The 20,419-nt window shown below is 48.4% G+C and overlaps 2 protein-coding genes across 3 annotated transcripts in view; both read left to right on the forward strand.

Moving 5' to 3' along the window:
- Positions 1-5,371: 5,371 nt before the first annotated feature.
- On the forward strand, positions 5,372-14,363 carry PSMD9 (proteasome 26S subunit, non-ATPase 9). The gene is made up of 6 exons (XM_070399629.1): positions 5,372-5,566; positions 8,765-8,867; positions 10,855-11,066; positions 12,098-12,199; positions 13,367-13,455; positions 13,756-14,363. Exons 1-6 carry the CDS (start codon positions 5,429-5,431, stop codon positions 13,781-13,783), a joined length of 672 nt encoding a protein of 223 aa, XP_070255730.1. The 5' UTR covers positions 5,372-5,428; the 3' UTR covers positions 13,784-14,363.
- Positions 14,364-17,904: 3,541 nt separating this feature from the next.
- The window catches only part of CFAP251 (cilia and flagella associated protein 251), a 47,791-nt gene continuing 45,276 nt past the window's right edge, over positions 17,905-20,419 (forward strand). For both annotated transcript variants that reach the window (XM_070399651.1, XM_070399652.1), the window contains exons 1-2: positions 17,905-17,992; positions 19,122-19,795. In XM_070399651.1, coding sequence (XP_070255752.1) covers positions 19,142-19,795 — 654 coding nt within the window. In that variant the 5' untranslated portion in view covers positions 17,905-17,992; positions 19,122-19,141. The remainder of the gene's footprint in view (positions 17,993-19,121; positions 19,796-20,419) is intronic.

Raw genomic sequence — 20,419 nt, forward strand, 5'->3', positions numbered from 1 at the left:
CAATAGGGCAGCGATGACTCAGCTTCAGCCAGTTGTTGCCTGTGGGGATATGGGCCAAGTTTGGTCAGATTTTGATCAAAAGAAGCAGGAGCCTTGAATTTTTCTATGAAAGCCATTGAATGAAAAAGTGTATTGTTGTAAATTCTATTTATATGAAATATCCAAGATAGGCAAATCCATAGAGACAAAATGTAGATGGGTGGCGGCCAGGGGCTGGGGGTGGGGGTGGGGGAGGACTGGGGAGTGACTGCTCCCTGGGCACAGGGTTCCTTTTTGGGGTGATGAAAATGTTTTGGAACTCGATAAAGGTGGTGGTTGCTCAACACAGTAAATAAATTAAATGTCACCGAATTGTTCACTTTAAATAAATGGTCAATTTTATGTTGCCCGAATCTCATCTCAGTTTTAAAAGCTGTACTGGCTTTAAAATGTTCCTCATGATTTTGTGTGTATTTTGAAGTTGGGAAGTAGTATTTCTACTCAGGATCAATATACATGAAAAAGTGCAGAAAGTACACGACTATGAATTTTTCACAAACTGAACGTACCTTGTTTAACTAGCTCGGATGGGTGCTTTATTTTATTCTTTATAACAGAATTAATACAAGTTAAGTCAGGGGGAAAGATAAAATACACATAATTAAAGAGAGAGAGAGAGAGAGAGAGAGAGAGGAAAAAAAATGCAGAAAACAAGCCCACCCATAATCCTTCCTCTACCGGCAACCACCATGGACAGTTTGGCCATATCCACCCAGACTACCCTCTTATTTATTTATTTATTTATTTATTTATTTAAAACTATACTTTATTGATTTTTTACAGAGAGGAAGGGAGAGAAATAGAGAGTTAGAAACATCGATGAGAGAGTAACACCGATCAGCTGCCTCCTGCACACTCCCCACTGGGGATGTGCCCGCAACCAAGGTACATGCCCTCGACCGGAATTGAACCAGGGACCCTTGAGTCTGCAGCCCGACGCTCTATCCGCTGAGCCAAACTGGTTAGGGCTACCTTCTTTTTTAAAAGTTAGTTATTGAATTTATTGGAGAGACATTGGTTAATAAAATTACATAGGTTTCAGGTGTACAATTCTACAGACCACCTTCTAAAAACATATAAACATGCACAGATATGATCCTTTTCTATAACATATTGTTATGACATACACTTGTAAGCACTTTGCATGGTAAGAAATACTTATGTTCATCGTATCTGTGCGTGCGTGTCTCCTTGAAAGCACTGGCCACTGTGCGGGGTGTCCTGTCTGTCCCTCCAAGTCCCTCCCTCCCTGCCCCACGCTGTGCCCAAGCCCCTTTGCCCTCAGCCAGCCAGAGGCTCAGGCAGGAGTGAGAGGAGGTGAGAGGAGGGGCAAGAGGGCTGTTCCCAGCCCACCTCCCTCTCCGCCAGATGTTGTTTGGACCACAGTGTCCCTCTACTGAAGGCCACACTCCTGCTGGGTGGCTATATCCTCTCTGGGTTCTGAAACTATTCCTGCCTCTGGGGTGGGGGCTGAACCCTAGGATTGCCAGTCCCAGGTGGTTTTATCATCCCTAATTTGCCCCCTTAGGCTTGCCTGTGATTGTAAATAGCCCTTACATTACCTTGTTGGTTTGACTCCAGGGCACATGCCTGGGTTTGGGCTCCATCCCCTGGTTGAGGGCATGCCGGAGGCAGTCAATCAATGTTTTGCTCTCACATAGGTGTTTCTTTCTCTCCCTTCCACTTCCTTTCTCTCTCTTTTTTTAAAAATATATTTTATTGATTTTTTACAGAGAGGAAGGGAGAGAGATAGAGAGTTAGAAACATCGATGAGAGAGAAACATCGATCAGCTGCCTCCTGCACACCTCCTACTGGGGATGTGCCCGCAACCAAGGTACATGCCTTGACCAGAATCAAACCTGGGACCCTTCAGTCCGCAGGCCGACGCTCTATCCACTGAGCCAAACCGGTTAGGGCTCCTTTCTCCCTTAAAAAAATCAATAAAATATTTTTAAATAGCCTTCTGAGTACGTCAGCTATTTTGTGATGGGCCCTTGAACTGATTCAGTAACTAATTTAAAATTCTAAAGCAATCCTTAGTGAGCCAACTGCCACAAACCTACCATCAGTTTGGACCTTGAAGGCCAGCCCGTTGTGTTGTAGATGCAGGAACAGAGGTCATTGCCTTGCCAGTCTGCTGGCTCCTGGGCCAGGGTGGAGAGGGCTATGGAAAGTGTGCTGCGTCCTGAAGGCAGGCAGTATGAATTACGACTGACCCGGTCTCCCTGGGGTGGCTCTAGCTTCCTTACTCTCTTTCCCAATTCTGGGTCTCCTGGCCTCCGTCTAGTTCTGAAGTGGAAATGAGCAAGATAAGGGTGTTTGGAAGAGGCAAACATCAGTTCTTTGAGATCTTGGCAGCTTTGTGAAACAAAGGCTTGGGTGGGTGACCTGTCTCCCCCGCCTCCCTGCAGGTAAGATGAACCCCGGAACAGCTGGAATGGGGAGAGAGCAAGGATTGTTTTCTTAGCCTGTCCCTTGGAATCCTGTGAAACGCTGGCTCAGTCCAACATTTAAAGATAAGCCTCAGCCAGCATCCTTTGAGTCCTCAATGGGTAGACACACAGAGAAGCACCTGCATTTACAGTACCAGGTGGAGAGTGCAGCAAACAGCCCAGCTTTGGGCGGGTTGGGGAACGATTCCCAGGGGAGGTCATGTTTGTGCTGGATCTTAAAGGAGGAGCTGACATCAGCCCGGCCTGAGATGAGGCCCTAGAGAAGGGAGGAACAGGTGCTAAGATCCTGAAAGAGACAAAGCAATACATGTGCCAGAAACTTCTAGAAGCTCAGTGTGGCTGGAACCTAAGTTGTGTGTGTGTGTGTTGAGGGTGGTGTGTGTGTGGGGGTCCAAAAGGCAAGCAGGCGTCAGAAAGGTCTTGGAAGACAAAAGAAGGGCGCTGGAAAGGCACGGAAAGTGTTTAAATAACAGAGTGACCGTGTCTCTGTTTGGTGGGTTATTCTGGATGCTGTGCTGAGAATGGGTGGAAGGGGCTACCTACAAGCTGAGCTCACTGCAAGCTGGGAAAGTATTGGGGTGGTGGGATGAGAGTAGAGCTGGAGGCGATGGGTGGCTTTGAGAGCTATAAAGGCAGGAGAAGGGACAGGATCTAGGCTTATTATAATACCAACAATATTGACAATAACAGCATAACGTGGTGACTTAAACAATTGCTCTGGTTTCAGACTGCATAGGTGAAAAATTTCAAACCTCAGAAGAGTTGCAAGATAGTTTCCATGAGCTTCCATATACCCTTCACCTAGATTTACCTATTGTTATATGTTACCCCCCTCTCTCTTCCTCCTTCTCTCCCCTCTCTATCTCTTTTGAGATATGTGTGTGTGTGTATAGCTCTTTATCCTGAACCACTTGCAAATTTGTTGCAGAAATCATGACACCATACCTCTAAATACTTCAGCATTCATCTGCTTTGAATAGGAGTTTCTCTTATATAATCATAATACCGTTGTCTTATTGAGGGAATTTAACATCGATACACTGTAATCTCTCTATATGAAAGGCTAATATGCAAAGTGTCCCCTCAGGAGTTTGATTGCACGCTATGATGTGTACTCACCACCAGGGGGCGGCGCGAAACGAAGGAAGGTCCCCAGCCAGCCGGCAGCCAGAAGGCCCTGATTGGCCCTGATCACCAGCCAGGCCTAGGGACCCTACCCATGCATGAATTTCATGCACCGGGTCTCTAGTCTAATATAAAATCCATATTCAAATTTTCCCAATTGTCCCAAGAACACCCTTTATAGCTTCCATTATGAGGAGAACCAGGATCCAATCAAGGAACACAGGTTGCATTTCATTGTTGCATCTCTTTCGTCTAGGTCCTAGATTCTATGAGATTGCCTAGCGCGCAGGTGTATTTCACAAGGCTGACCTTTTGGAAGAGTTCATGCCGGTTGTTCTGAAGAATGTTCCTCGGTTAGGATTGAGTGTTTGTTTGCCATGACTGAATTCAGGTAAACATGTTTGAATACTACATAAGTGACGGTGTGTCCTTTTCAGTGTAGATGGGCTCTTCGGGGCTCGGCTCCACCTTTTGAAACTGGCTATGGGGAAGTAGGTTGGGGCCTTGGGGGCCAGTCTCTGGTTTTAGGGGCTAGTCTCCGCTCTTCAGACCTAGTATCAACCCTAAGGGACTAGATTCAGCTCTTAGTTCTTGGCTGGGCTATTCGGGGTTAGGCTACACCTTTCAGGGCAAAACATTAGGGGGCACATGTTACGAAATGAAGTTTCGTCAGTTTGCTTTAGGCTGGGTTGAAATTCGGGCTGCTTGCTCTGCTACTTGGGCAAGTTGTTTATTGAGATGGTGTTGTCGGCTGTCAAGTGAGGGTAATGACAATCCTGGTTTCAAGAGGTTGTTTATATGAAAGGCACTTAAAACAGTGTCTGGCACATTGTAACTATTTGATAATTTATTAGTATTAATATTATTACCGTCAATACTATTTTTACCAAAATTTATAGAGATCTAATATCTGACAGGCACTGGGCCCAGCACTCAGTTCTTTACCCATCCAGCACCCAGGACAAAGTATGACACAAAGGAGGCATTCAATAAATACTTGTTGGCAAAATGTCAGCTCTATGCGATGGATTTCTATTGATATGGAACTAATACACAGATGAGAAAACTGAGGCTCAGAGAAGTGAAGTGATTTAGTCAAGATCACTACATTGCAGTAAGTGGCAAGAGCCCTGGATTTGAACACTACCTTGTAGGCTTTGAAAAAAATGAGGGATAGGGATAAGAATATGTTTTGTAAACCCTCCAGCAGGCGTAGATGTGAAGAGCTGGATTTGAGCACCACGCACAGTGCTCTCACAATACACACAGTAGGCGCTCAATAAATGTTAGTTGAATGAATGAGGACAGAAAATGGGTCAGCTAGCCCGGCAGGTGTGGCTCTGGTTGAGAGTGGGCCCAGGGACTAAGGTCACGGTTGGATTCCTGGTCGGGGCACAAACCTGGGTTGTGGGCTCCAACTCCAGTAGGGGGCGAGCGGGAGGCAGCAGATGGATGATGTTTCTCTCTCATTGATGTTTCTCTTTATTCGTCTCCCTTTCTCTCTCTAAAAATCAATTAAAAAAAATTCAGCTAAGGAAAGAAACTAACTGGCCTTGTCCCCAGCTGTGGGCTACAGGGAACCATTCCTCCGCACACTGCGGCACGTGGAGGCTCCCCCAGACCGCCGGCTCCAGCAGGGCGTGGCTTCAGGTGACCCCGCCCACCGACCAGACCACGTCCCTAGCTCCTCCCAGCGCTCGCGGACGGGCCGACCGTGGTGTTTTGGCCCGCGGGCGGAGCCGTAGCCAAAGTCTCCTCGGGGGTCCGCAACCGGAAGCCGGGTGTCCAGGATCCTGGCTGGAGGTCCAAGATGTCGGAGAAGGAAGGCGGGTCGGGCGGGGCCTCCCCGCAGGCCAGCGCGGTGACGGTCAGCGATGTCCAGGAGCTGATACGGCGCAAAGAGGAGATCGAAGCGCAGATCAAGGCCAATTATGGCGTATTGGAGAGCGTGAGTGTGGGCTCGGGGCTCCCGGGGGCGTGGGGGCGCCCCGACGCCGACGGACTCGGCCCCACCCCCCGACCCGGGGGACTGGGAGGCCCACGGCGCCGCAACTGCGGCCTCTGTCGGTGGAGAGAGGCTCCTGACGCTGCGAACTAAACTGTGGGAACCCTAGCAAGCGTTTGTGGAGCCCTTACCCTGTGCTGGGCGTGGTTTCACGTGCTTTCGTCCCATCGGTGAGCTCATTGCATCCTCGCAGCAACCCTTTGACGTGAGCTCTGTTATTTCGCCCATTTTAGGGATGAGGAAACGGAGGCGTTGCTTAGCTTAGACCTGCCCCCCTGCCTCCGGTCACAGAGCTAGTAGGCCTGCAGAGGCCGGGTGGTTGGCAATCACCGCCATCACCAGTCTGGGCTGGAACGTTTACCAGATGTTCCGGGTTTTGCTCACCCAGCCTGATGGGGGGCAGGGCGCGCCGGAGCAGATGCTGCATTTCTGGCACATTATTAGCGATGCTGATGCTACAGGTCAAAGGACTGAACTTTGAGTGACAGTTAAGGCTCATTGTCCTTATTCCGCAAAGAGGAAACTGAGGCCCAGAGTGCGGTACTCCCTTGCCTAGGGTCTTGTAGCTAAAAAGTGGCAGTGGTAGAGCTCCATCCTAGGTCTGCCTGGCTCCAAAACTGATAGTTTTTGTTAAAACCACAAAGCAATTTGCAGAGAAAATAAGTTCATTACATCCTGTGTAGGGCGGATGGGATGCATTTTAGGTAATGGGAGTAAGGCGAAGTGCTGGATGGAGGCCAGGGTACCATTTTACTGGGTGCCCACTGTATACGCCCGAAGGGTGGTGCGTTATCAAAGTCACAAAGTGGGATTTGGGTCTCAGGCCTGTTGAATCCAGAACCTGTGCTTTTGGGTGTTATGCCAGCAATTTCTTAACCTTAAATTGCTGTCTACCATAAGCACGATGCTGTACCCACATACTTCTTGTAGTGTTATTCCCTTTATTTTCATCCTCACCTGAGGATGTTTTCACTGATTTTTAGAGAGAGGAAGGGAGAGAAAAAGAGAAACATTGATGTGAGAGAGAAGCATTGATCGGCTGCCTCCCGCGTTACCACGTGTGTCCGGACAGGGCTTGGAACCTGAAACCCAGGCATATGCCCCGGATGGGAATTGAACTAGCAACCTTTTGGTGTATGGGATGATGCTCCAACCAACTGAGCCACCCAGCCAGGGGCTCCTTGTATGTTTTGCTTTAAGTTGACCCACTTTTTTTTTTTACTTAAATAAATTTATTTTAAAAGGAACTTTTGCTAGTATAGTTCTACAGCATGTGAAAAAATGAGAATCTCTTCCCTTAGGTATAAGGTAAAAATGTACATCAAGATGATCCATACAAATCTCCATTAACTGATGAGTGGCTAATAAAATGTGGTCTCTCCATACAGTGGATGTTATTTAATAAAAAGGGACGAAGCACTAACACACACCACAATGTGCATGAACCTTGAAAGCATGATGCTGAGTGAGAAGTTCATCAAAAAGGCCCCATGTCTTATGATTCTGTTTATACGAAATGTCTGGAATAGGCAACTCCATAGAGACAGGAAGTAGCTTCATGGTTGCCAGAGGCTGAGGCGAGGGGAGAATGGGAACGAGGGTGATGAAAATGTTCTAACATTGATTGTGGCGATGGTTGCTCAACCCTGCAAATATTCTGAAAACCATTGAATTATACACTTCAAATGGATGGATTGTATGGTCTGTGAATTCTATCTCAGTAAAGCTGTTAAAAACAAACTTAAGAGGCCCAGAGATAGCAGGTGACCTGTGGGTGATGTCACCAAATGGAGACTTCTTGATTATTGGAGGGTCTGGGATCCTTGGAAAGGGAGTTAGTATTTTAAATTCAGGGTTATTTATTGCCCGGTACTGGGTTTAGGGCCCACCCCAAATCTAGGGTGATCTCAGAGACCCTTAACTTAATGACATTTGTCGATCTCCTTTTTCCAAATAAGGTCATGTTCCCAGGTTCTGGGGTTAGGATTTGGACATATCTTTTGGGGGCCGCTGTTCAACTCACTTTGCATGTTCCTGGCACTGTGCTAAGCACTCTACAGAGGTCACCTCATCAATTCCCATGCTAGGCGGGCGGCGGAGTACCTTCGTTCCCATTTAGTAACTGAGGAAGCTGAGACTGAAGGAGGGAAAGGTCTTAGCCAAGGCACCCAGGTTGTTTGTGGCAGAATTCAGATCACATCAAAGGCTGTCCGACTGCAGAATCCCTCCCCTGCTCATCTTCGGTGTGTAACACGTTTCCTGCTTCTGTACATCGTGCTCTGACTCACATAGGAAAAGACTAAAATGTTAAAAGAAAATACAGTCTCATGGTCCAAATTCAAAGGCTACTAAAGGATGTAAAATGAAAAGTCTCTCTCCCTCATTGTCCCCAGGCACCCAGTTCCTGTCCCTCATGGGCCCTTGGTGATATCAGGGTGTCCTTCCTGGGTGGGGGCCTCTTTGAAAGCCCTCTTAGATCTTTTTTACATTCAGCAGAATCCACGTTCGGCCACAGCTGGATGCGTTCGGGGCTTTCACTCCCCTCCAGCTTCCAAGGCTGTTGGCCAGATGTCAGCTGCCTGCAGGAGGAGGGTTTGGAGGAGCCAGGGGAGGCTGGCCTTGGGGTTCATGCTCAAAGGAGTCATTAGTCTTATCTGCACAATTCTAACTTCTAAAAGGGAGAATGATTCACGCAGTACTTGTGTTTTTCAAAGATTAATTTAAAAAACAGGGCCTACCGTAGAGGGTACTTGTGGGAGGACGTGGGTAACATGCTGAGTCTGTGCCAAGTGGTCCACAGGTGGCAGCTTTCTTTACTGTCACCTTCATGATGACTGCGGAGGAAAAGAGTGGGAAAGAGGTCTTTTTTAAGTGTTTTTTTTTTTTTAATGTTTTTGTTGATTTTTCAGAGAGAGGAAGGGAGAGGGGGAGAGAGAGAGATACAAACATTAATGATGAGAGAGAATCATTGATCAGCTGCCTCCTGCACGTTCCCCACTGGGGATTGAGCCCCAAACCCGGGCATGTTTCCTGACCAGGAATTGAGCTGTTATCTTCCTGGTTCATGGGTTGATGCTCGATCACTGAGCCACTCCAGGCGGGCCTGTGCGATTTTTAAAAATCCACATTTCTTTCCTCCAGCTAGAAGGTGTTGGGATGAATGAGCCGCTGGTGGACTGCGAGGGCTACCCCCGCTCAGACGTGGACCTGTACCAAGTTCGAACTGCCAGGCACAACATTGTCTGTGAGTGACCCGTAGGGCCCCACCCTGCAGAGGGGGACATTAAAGGCACACGGATGGGATCACCAGTATCCCATGTTACCTGCTTCCCTCTCTTCTGCCTCGACAGGATTATCTCATTGTCCCCGTGGAGGAATGAGAACTCAGGGGATGGGTTAAACTCAGGGTTCAGTATTTATTTATTTATTTATTTATTTAAAATATTTTATTGATTTTTTACAGAGAGGAAGGGAGAGGGACAGAGAGTCAGAAACATCGATGAGAGAGAAACATGGATCAGCTGCCTCCTGCACACCCCCCACTGGGGATGTGCCCACAACCACGGTACATGCCCTTGACCAGAATCGAACCTGGGACCCTTCAGTTCGCAGGCCGACACTCTATCCACTAGGCCAAACCGGTTAGAGCAGGGTTCAGTATTTATAGCTTCCTTTTGTTTTTTAAGAGCTTCACTTCATTCTGGAAACTTTATTGAAATAACAATAGAAACCCAGGTCAGATATTGCTTCCGATCCTAATCGCATCAATTATGTGTTAGGAATTATGTTTCGCTGTTGATGATGGTGACCCAGGAATGGAGGGAGAACAGAGGTGGGCAGGGCATTCGTTTTCTGTTTCTCATGTAACACATCACCACGTACATCATGGCCTAAAACGTCACAGACTTGTTATCTCACAGCTCGGGAGGTGAGACCTCCACGTGGTGTCACTGGGCTAAGATCAAGGTGTCGGGCAGGGCGTGTTCCCTCCGGAGGCTCCAGGGGCAAGCCCGTTTCCTTGTCTTCCAGCTCCTAGAGGCCGCCCGCATCCCTTGTTTCGTGGCTCCTTCCATCTTCAAAGCTGACAGTCAGATCCCTCCAACTCCGATTCTGTCGCATCGCTTTCTCCCACTTTGCCTCCATCCTTCACTTAAAAAGACCCATGTTGGCATTGGGCCGTGGTTCCCATGCCCCACCTAAGCAGCTCTAAAACCCTGCTGCCCCCCATGACATATAATTCTTATTATTCAAAAAGTGAACTCCTGTTCACGTGGAGGAAGCCTAAAAGGCCATTAACTTGGTCTAAACAAGCTTCCAAAGAACGGCATCCATGAAAGAGAGAAATGAAAGGACAGTTGAAATGAAAGGAAGTACCGAGGAAGCAATCACTAAGAAATTGTTAAAAAATAATAATATGAAGTGATATGAAAAAATAGCAAATAAAGTTTCAAAACATATAATAGAGAACTGAAATGCATAAATATGTCACAATATATATTTATATACTGTATCTGAGGGCCCTAGAACCATAATAAATGCAAGAATTCACTGTTAATAACTCATTCTCGAATTGCCCCCCTTAAAAATCAAATTGCCCCCTTGTGGGGCGTGTGCCCCACGGTGGGAACCACTGCATTGGGCCCACCCCCTGGATAATCCAGAATAACCTCGTTCTCAGGGTCATAAACTTAATCACATCGGCAAAGTCCCTCTTGCCATGTGAAGCGGCACAGCCCCAGGCCCCGGGGACTAGGACGTGGACATCTTTGCGGGGCCTTATTCACACTGCCACAGGCGGGCAGCCCGTGGCCTGCCACCAAGTCACATTAGGAGGGAATTATCACCCTGGCTGGTGTGGCTCAGTTGTCCGGGCATCATCCTGTGCACCGAGAGGTCGCCGGTTCGATTCCGGGTCAGGGTGCATGCCCAGGTTGTGGGTTTGGTCCCAGGTCAGGCTGTGTACTGAGGCACCTGATCGATGCTTCTCTCTCACATCAATGTTTCTCTCTCTCTCTCAAGTCAGTAAAAAACATTTTTTAAAAAGGGAATTATCGTCTACATTTTCTGCTTCTTGACTTCTGTCACCTGTTTGAATCATGACTCCATCTGCGTGTGTGTCAGTATAAGGCCGAGCATGTAGGGAGTGCTCATTGAGTGTTCAGAGAATGCATGAGGGAGTCTTGTGTCCTCGGCTGTCGTCCTTGGCCCCTGATCCGGTTTCCTCCTCCCAGGCTTGCAGAACGACCACAAGGCGGTGATGAAGCAGGTGGAGGAGGCCCTGCACCAGCTGCATGCTCGGGACAAGGAGAAGCAGGCCCGGGACATGGCCGAGGCCCAGGAAGAGGCTGTGAGCCGAAGTCTGAGCCAGAGCGAGGGCCTCAGCCCCCCTCAGGCCTTTGCCAAAGTGAACAGCATCAGCCCCGGCTCCCCTGCCAGCATCGCGGTAAGCCAGGGCCTGTCACACAGAGGCTCTGTTCTGTTCACCGCTGTATCCACGCATCCAGCACAGTGCTGTCATTGGCCCACAGCAACCATATATATTTTTAATATATTTTTATTGATTTCAGAGAGGAAGGGAGGGAGAGAGAGAGAAACATCAATGATGAGAGAGAATCATTGATCAGCTGCCTCCTGCACGCCCCCCACTGGGGACCGAGCCCGCAACCTAGGTATACGTCTGGGACCGGACTTGAACCCAGGACCCTTCAGTCCGCAGGCTGATGCTCTGTCTACTGAGCCAAACTGGCTAGGACAAGACAGCAAATATTTGTTGAAGGGATGAGTGCATCACCATCTGTATTAGACTGAAAAGGTCACACTAGTGCCTGTGGTCAGCCTTGTGCCTATGGCTGCTCATTTGAGGGCAAACTTGTCTAAGTTCTGACCCCTCAACAAAAGAGGTCCAGACTGTCCTGCGTCTGTCTGCTGCCCCGAACCTGGATCAGGACCCCAGAGAGCAGCAGTTGGCTTTCCCCCACATATCTCAACCTCCACAACCGCCAGCTCTTATCAGACATTGGGCAGACCTGGCCACCTTCTACTAGATCTGCCCTGAAGGAGCCCCCCAGAGGAGGTGCCCAATTATCTGCCTTCTGCATGACCTCTTCGCCTTGGGCCTGTCCTGGTCCCCCTGTGGAAAACACGCTCTTGGCCTTGACGTTCAGTTAGGTATGGAAGTGTAAAGAACACCAGAAGCAGCCCTCGCCGGTCTGGCTCAGTGGATAGAGCGTCGGCCTGCGGACTGAAGGGTCCCAGGTTCGATTCCGGGGCCAAGGGCACATGGCCGGGTTGCAGGCTCCACCCCCAGTGGGGGGGCGTGCCGATCAATGATTCTCTCCCATTGATATTTCTAGATCTCTCTCCCTCTCCCTTCCTCTCTGAAATCAATAAAGAAATATATTTTTAAAAAAAACAACAACAACACCAGAAGCACATCTAACCTCTAGCCTGGTTTTCCATCTCTTTTCTCTTTAGGGTCTGCAAGTGGATGATGAGATTGTGGAGTTTGGCTCCGTAAACACCCAAAACTTCCAGTCGCTGCAAAACATTGGCACCGTGGTGCAGCACAGTGAGGGGGTGAGTTGGGGGTTACGGAATCATATTTGTCCTGTTGTGACTGGTGTATTGCACTTAGCCTAATGTCTTCGTGGTCCTTCAGTGTTGTCACATATGTCAGAATTTTCTTCCTTTTTAAGGGTTGCTTTTTTCACTTGGTTGACAGTATCCTTTGATGCCAAAAAAATTTTTAATTTTGATGCATCTTGTTTTAATTTTTATTAAAGTAGCACATACAGCCTGGCTGGTGTGGCTCAGTTGGTTGAGTGTCGTCACATGCACCAAGGGGTTGTCGGTTCAATTCCTGGTCAGGGCACATTCCTGGGTTACAGGCTCTCTCCCTGATCAGGGGCATGTGGGAGGCAGCCGGTCAATGTTTCACTCTCACATTGATGTTTCTCTCCCCTTCTCCCTTCCTCTCTTTCTAAAATTAATAAAAGCATATTTTTAAAAAAAGTAATACATACACATTGTTAAAAAGTTAATGGTATAGTAAGATATAAAAGTAAACTTTGTTTTCTCTGACTCCATTCTCTCTGGGAAGTAACCACTGTTCACAGTGTTTTCGTTCATCTTCCAGATAACTTTGTATGCACCAAGCAATACATATGTTCTTTAGAAGATATATTCAAATGGGTTCATACTTTGTTGGTTTTGTTTTGTTTTGTATTCTAAAACTGCCTCATTCACTGTACTATATTTGAATCATATCTTACTAAGGGATATTTTGGGTGTTTTCAGTTTTTGAATTTATAAACAGTGTTGGGATGAACACTTTGCTCATATATCCTTCTGTATTTTTGAAAAATGTATTTTGTATGCACATTTTAATTTTAATATTTGTTAATCCTCACCTGATGCTCTTATCCACTGAGCCAAACTGGCTAGGGCTGTATGCACTTCTTAAAGATTTTTTTTGGGGGGGGGGGGTCTCTGCAAGAGGATGGTACCGATTTGCAGCCCCATTGACTGGCCTGAGAGTGCCACGTTCCCCACCCATCGACTGCAGGCCAATGCTTAAAATAAGCATCCTTGCTAACTTGATGGGTGAAAAACCGGAATCGAACCCGGGACCCTCCAGTCTGCAGGCCGACACTCTATCCACTGATGGAGCATCTCAGCGTTTTAGCCTGAACTTCTCTGAGTGCTAAGGAGGCTGGACATAAAACGAGCTCATTTTGCTTTCAGAAGCCCCTGAATGTGACAGTGATCCGCAGAGGGGAGAAACACCGGCTTAGACTGGTCCCAACGCGCTGGGCGGGGAAGGGACTGCTGGGGTAAAGTATCTGTTTTGTTTCATTCACACGGCAGTGTCCATGGCATGTTTGTTAGACATAAAGCTGGGGTGGGGACGGGTTGGGAAATGGTGGGAATCCCCCGGTGACCTGTAGAACTGATGATGAATACTGTGGCAGGAATGAGACTGTAGGTGCAGAGGTGGAGGGAGCCCTGGTCTCTCTGGGCATTTGCTTTACGGGACTAAAGAATGTAAGTGAAAAGCTTAGGAGGGCTCCCCTCCTGATCTCCCTGAATGGAGCCGTCAAACTTACGCTGTTTCTTTTCTTTTTTTCTTCCAGCTGCAACATTATTCCTTTGCAAAGCTGATTGTCCCTGAGGAACAGTATCAGGAAAGCATCTTCTGTGGCCCTAGACTTGTGTCTTGGGGGGGATTTCTCCCTTCTCTCCTCTCCCTGGAGTTTAAGGATCTGGAAGCCTGAACTTCTAGGTGGTGGAAACGCTGTGGCCTCCGAGTGTAGTCTCTTGGGATTACGGCATTGTTCAGAACCTGATCTGTACTTAGCTGATCTTTTCTGAATTAGACCATGGCCCCAAATGGGAATCTCTGATGGCAAGAGGGTGGGAGTTATTCTGACAGGTGCTGTCATGACTTTATTCTTTTAGGAATTATTTTCTCCAAATAAACAGTTTTATAGTACTGATATGAGCATGTTATCACCCCAACAAAACTCCTTATGGACCTCTCAGCCAAAGCTCAGAACATCCTCACAGAAAGTTGGGCCCTGGCCGGTGACTCAGTTGGTTGGAGCATTGAACTGATGTGCCAGGGTTGTGGGTTCGGTCCCGGTCAGGGCCCATGCAGGGGTCATCCGATGAGTGCGTGAATAAGTGGAACAACAGAATGATGTTTCTCTCTCCTCTCTCTAAAATGAAAAAAAAAAAAAGAGAGAGGTAGAACAATAATTGTGCCAAAGTCAAATTTTACCACAGTATTTCTGGAACATCCTCCTTTATGGCACGGGGTTTCCAGACACCAGCTGCCTGTCTCCCTTTGCAGTGTGGTGTTGCTGCCCTAGATACAGAAATCTTGTCTTCAGCACTTGGACCTCCAGAGCCACAGCTGCTCCCTTTAATAATATGACATGCATATTCGTGAAGCATTCCATATTTTTATAACAAAAGAAAAGAAAAGAATAGGTAAACCTGGAGTCTCCCCAGGCAGCCCAGCAGGTGTCGGCTTTCTCATCCATAATCCACCAGAGGGCAGCAAACTCCCTCCACTTGTAGAATAAAAATGCCTGCAGATTAGCTTCTATTGTGGTTTTTTTTTTTTTTAAATATATTTTTTATTGATTTTTCACAGAGAGGAAGGGAGAGAGATAGAGAGTTAGAAACATCGATGAGAGAGAAACATCGATCAGCTGCCTCCTGCACATCTCCCACTGGGGATGTGCCCGCAACCCAGGTACATGCCCTCGACCGGAATCGAACCTGGGACCCTTTAGTCCGCAGGCCGACGCTCCATCCACTGAGCCAAACCGGCTCCGGCTTCTATTGTGGTTTTTTGTCATTGAACCTTTTCACACCCTCAGCTCAGCACTATTTTATAAACTGCTAAGGTGCTTGACGTTGCTGATGGGAACAGCAGTGTGTATGGGTCCTCCTCTTGTTTTCTCTCTAACGGCAAAGAGGATTTCAGTGATCCCTAGGGACTCTAGTCTTTCGCTCTTCACTATATTTATTCCCACGGTTCGTGCAGTCCCCTCTCCTTCAGAGATCTGGCTCACTCTGCCAGGGCATCTGTGTCTCTTGGGACTGAATTTGCTTGGGTTGGACACCGGTACCAGCTGGCCCTGACGGGAGTCGGCATTGGCCTGTGCTTCCTGCCATGGGTTCTCACGTTCAACTGGGAAGCCTTCCTGTGGAGGGTCTTCCCCAGACTTACTCCTGCCCCACCTCCATGCGTGTTCCCCTCCCACAGCCACAGTGTTGACCGAGCTTTGCTGTTTCAATTGGGTGTTCTAATTCCAAGTGTTTTCAATCTTTTTTTATAAGCCCTAGACCCGTGGTCGGCAAACTGCGGCTTGAGAGCCACATGCGGCTCTTTGGCCCCTTGAGTGTGGCTCTTCCTAAGCCTTAGGTGTTGAGTGTTTCCTTCCCACGTCCCGCGTGGATCAGGGTTCAGGAACTGGAAGCAGAGCCGCACACAAATGAATATGAAAAGACAAGAGATAATTGGAAATATTGAGGGACCAGGCGAGCAAGTCCAACTCAAGGGGAAGGACTTCCTCCCGTGCTCAGGCCTCACCAAGCTTTTATTGATCTGGGATGCACCCATAGCATAGCCCTTAGGCAGGTGACCCCTGGCAACAGGCAGACTAGCCCATCAGCAAGGATTTACATAATAAATGGGGGAGTAGTTTCAGCTACCACTGTCTGGACAAACAGGTGGCGCCTAGCTCTGACCTTTGCTAGGGCTTCAAAGGCACCCAGCCTTGGGTGGGTGGCAGGGGGGTGGGGGGGTGGTGTTCCTCTGTCTACGCTTATCAGATAGTGAAGGCAATAAACAGTTTCCCACACTTAGGAGTACCCTACTTAAGTTAATAACAATGTACCTACCTATATAGTTTAAGTTTTGTTATGCCCAGATTTCAAGATCCCCAACAGACCAACAGGGAGCCAGCCAAGTCTGATGCAAAAGCAGAGAGTCCTTTATTATTATCACAGACCCGGGTCTGGCTCCCAGCCTCTTCCGAGGCAACGGCAAGAGGAGAGAGCGCGCCGTGAGAAAAAATGGTTTTAATAGGGGGGTGGAGTGAGGGGAGGAGAGATGACCGTGGGCCCTGCCGATTGGCCAGGCGCAAGTCGGGTCTTGTTACACAGGCTATGGCGCGCACGTCCTTTGATTGTCATTGGTCAGTTTAAAGAAATCCCGGACGTGGGCCTCAGGGAAGAAGGTACCTTCCTGAGCACATGGCTACTGCCCCAACATGGAGGATACGGGGCAAGATGGAGGGCATAGCCCTCACCCTTTAAGTTTAAAAAATTTGGCTCTCAAAAGAAATTTCAATCGTTGTACTGTTGATATTTGGCTCTGTTGACTAATAACTTTGCTGACCACTGCCCTAGACCAGTGATTTTCAACCTTGGCTGCACATTACATTCACCTGGGAATCTTTTTAAAATCCTGATTTCTGGGCCGCATCCTCCGGAAATTCTGTTTCTTTGTTATGGGGTGGGGCCACAACATTGGTAACAAAGAAACAATTTCCGGAGAATGAGGCCCAGAAATCAGGATTTTAAAAAGATTCCCAGGTGATTGTAATGTGCAGTCAAGGATGAAAATCACTGCCCTAGACCCGTGCGGCTCTTTGACCCTTGGAGTGTGGCTCTTCCACAAAATACCACATGCGGGCGCACGTACAGTGCAATTGAAACTTCGTGGCCCATGCGCAGAAGTCAGTTTTCGGCCTGGGCGAGTCTATTTTGAAGAAGTACTGTTGAAATTTGGCTCTGTTGACTAATGAGTTTGCCGACCACGGCCCTAGACTATAATCAACACAGCTTCTCCTGTCCAGACGGGGTGGGGGTGGGGAGGACTCCTCGCATTTTCCTAAGTGATAGCAGCAGAGTCTTCTGCATCGTGCCTTTGGCTGGTTTCCTGCAGGTCTCCCTTTGGAAACCTCGGGATGGCCAGGTGTGCCCTCTTCCATGAGATTCTAGGGGAGGGTCACTGGGAAGTAGAATGATCCTAATTTTTTAAAAATATATTTTTTATTAATTTGAGAGCGGAAGTGAGAGAGTTAGAAACATCAATGATGAGAATCATTGATTGGCTGCCTCCTGCACACCTCACACTGGGGATCGAGCCTGCAACCCAGCCAGGCATGTGCCCTGACCCAGAATCCAACCTTGACCTCCTGGTTCATAGGTCCATGTTCAACCACTGAGCCACATTGGCCAGGCGATCCTAATAGATTTAACCAAACTGGATTTGCAGAAACGTTTTGTGATAAGAACAGCAAGATAATGTATCCTCTACTATAATCTCCCGGCTAGCTAAAATTCTCAACACTTTTTACCCCAGTGAGGACGTGTGGAAGACATCTAGGTGCAGCATCCGCTAGACCGGGAAATTTAGACGGCTTTTGGAAAAGAGAATTTTTACCAAAACATTTCATACTTCTTCACTTAATCTTGTTAAACCGTCAGAAAGTCAAAACTGCTAGTGTTCGCTTCTGCAGTTTCTCAGGAGATGGCTCCATGGGAAAAGCAGATGGAAGGAAAGACCAGAAAAGCCGATTTCGCCGCCCCAGTCGCGGTGGTGCCTCTCCGGGGAGACCGGCAGGGGGCGCGCGGGCCGGCTCGCGGCCGCTTTCTGGGCACGTGACCACCGTACCGCCCTTTCGCTTTACGGCACGTCGCCTGCCGCGGCGGCGGTTACCATGGGGATAGGGCTTGGGTGGCAACCGTAACTAGGGAGCGGGTGTTGGAGAAGCGGCTGCTGGGAAGTGGCTGAGGAGCCCAAGCGGCGGGACCACCGTGGCCTTTTGAGGACCTGGCTGGGCGCGCTCTGTGAGTCAGGGTCGCAGGCCGCGCGGTCCGCGCAGGAGGTGCCCAGCAAAGCAGGACTTGGTGCCTCGGGGGGTGCTCAGCCCAGTCGGGCAGGGCCGGGCCTGGGCGGCCCGCAGACCACACACCTGCGCTTCCCACCCGCTCCGACCCCCGCCCCTCGCCCCTCGCCCCTGCATCCAGATTCACTGGCCAGGTTTGGCATTGGGAAGGGGCTCTGTGCCAAGGGCCCTGGACTTGACATCAGTAATTTTTCAGGTGGAGGAACAGCGGGAGAAGGGTCTGCTGCTTGCCAGCTGTGTGACCTTGAATAGTCACTTCAACTCCCAGAGCCTCAAATTCTCAAGTTTGTTGTAAGGAATAAATGAGAGGAAAAAAGGCTTTTTAAACAGTTGCTACCATTTCTCAAGCACTATGGGCCACAACTGTGTTGAGCGTTTTATCTATATCATATAATCTTCACAATAACCCCAGAATCGGGAGTTATTTTATATATATATAAAATTTATTTTATTATTTATTTCAAAGAGGAGGGGCGAGGGAGAGAGAAATATCAATGATGAGAGAGAATCATTGATCAGCTGCCTCCTGCATGGCCCACACTGGGGATCAAGCCTGCCACCCAGGCATGTGCCCTGACTGAAATTAAATCATGACATCCTGGTTCATAGGTTAACACTCAACCACACAGAGCCTGTGCTTGCTTATTTTTCAATTTATTTTTGAGCAAAAATAAAGGTTTATGACAGAAAAGCTCCCTGCTACAGGGAGGAGGTCTAAGCGGGTTGCCCGAGCCTGTGCTTTTAACCACGAAGCTACACTGCTTCTTAGTCATTATTGGAATGGTAAGCAATGCCTGGTAAGCAATGGTTACGCATGTTGCTGCCTGTTGGAATAGGAATATCTTTAACACGAGTTAGAGAGCTCTGAAGTCATTCCTAGAGAGATGAGAGGCCCTGGGATCAATATTGTCAAGATTTGGGACAGGCTTTCCCAGGAGTCTGACATTCTTTTTATTCCCATGGAAAGGAGCCAGAGCTGGTATTGCACATTTTATCGGTAGATGAGGTCACCAAGGGATGAACGTGGGAAACAGAGGGTCTTGCTGATTATTATGGTCAAATTTCTCTAGAGGAAACGCCACAGAGAAGAATGTCAGATGCAGAGGGAAACCCACTAGAAGAAGCAGAAGATGGAGAGACAGAAATGAAAGAAGAACATCCAGATTATTCTGAAGAGGAAGAAAATGTATCACAGAAATCAGGGGATGACCTATTACCATGGAGAGAGACTCAGGAGGAGAAAGAGGCGGAGGAGGAAAGGGAAGGAAGCCTGGAGGAGGAGGAAGGGGAAGGAAACCTGGAGAAGGAGGAAGGGGAAGGAAACCTGAAGGAGGAGGAAGGAGAAGGAAGCCTGAAGGAGGAGGAAGGGGAAGGAAGCCTGAAGGAGGAGGAAGGGGAAGGAAGCCTGAAGGAGGAGGAAGGGGAAGGAAGCCTGAAGGAGGAGGAAGGGGAAGGAAGCCTGAAGGAGGAGGAAGGGGAAGGAAGCCTGAAGGAGGAGGAAGGGGAAGGAAGCCTGAAGGAGGAGGAAGGGGAAGGAAGCCTGAAGGAGGAGGAAGGGGAAGGAAGCCTGAAGGAGGAGGAAGGGGAAGGAACAGAGGAAAAGGCTGAAGCAGCACTGGCCGAGATGGTTTCAGGATCCCAGGAAGAAATCACAGGGGTGTCCCAACAAATCACCACGGCCATGGTCAGTTTGGAGGGACTCTCATCCACTGATTCCGAGTCACTCATGTCAGAAAATTCTCCAGTAAGTAGTAATCGTCATTCATTCATTCATTCGTTCATAACCATTCATTGAATGTTTACTATATGCCAGGCTATGGGGATACAAAACCAAGTAAGACACAGTTCATTTTTCATTCTCTTGGGTTCTAGGGTGTGTAGGGAGCCAGACCCACAACCGAACATTATAAAACAATGTGCTAAGTGCCGAGATTGAGAGGTGTCTAGGAGATATTTTTCAAACAAGGACAAATGAACACAGTTTAAGAGCTTCCTGGAGGAGGAGCTGACTTTAAAGGGCTGGTCGGGGTTAGCTGGTCGGTGTGCTGTCAGTGTGATAACAGTAACATAAACTCCCCAGAGACCCTCCCTGTGGGAGAGACTCAGCTCTGGTCCGGGAGACCTGACTCTCTGGCTAGTCGGCCATTTGGAGGCCACCAGGAGAACGACTGTGCTGTTGTGGGGTGCCGGCAGGCCAGGGGTACACCGGCCACACCCACGATTCATGTTATTTGAATACCAAGATGCCCAGGCTCCTTTTAAAAACACTTCCTAGTTCCAGGGTGAGGCGAGCACTGAGCCTGGCTGACTTAGGAAAAGGAAGGGAAATAAGTGAGGCCGTGTCGTATTTGGAATCACAATCTCCTTT

This window comes from Myotis yumanensis, unplaced genomic scaffold, assembly GCF_028538775.1.
Source record: "Myotis yumanensis isolate MYYU_CA2020_CCGP unplaced genomic scaffold, mMyoYum1.0.hap1 SCAF_19, whole genome shotgun sequence".
NCBI classification, from domain to species: Eukaryota; Metazoa; Chordata; class Mammalia; order Chiroptera; family Vespertilionidae; genus Myotis; species Myotis yumanensis.

Excerpts from the sequence above, each read along its gene's own strand:
- PSMD9 (XM_070399629.1), top strand. The coding sequence starts at position 5,429 with ATGTCGGAGAAGGAAGGCGGGTCGGGCGGGGCCTCCCCGCAGGCCAGC. Across the intron at positions 8,868-10,854 it reads TGCCAGGCACAACATTGTCT|GCTTGCAGAACGACCACAAG; the intron begins GTGAGTGACCCG and ends TCCTCCTCCCAG. Across the intron at positions 11,067-12,097 it reads GCTCCCCTGCCAGCATCGCG|GGTCTGCAAGTGGATGATGA; the intron begins GTAAGCCAGGGC and ends TTTTCTCTTTAG.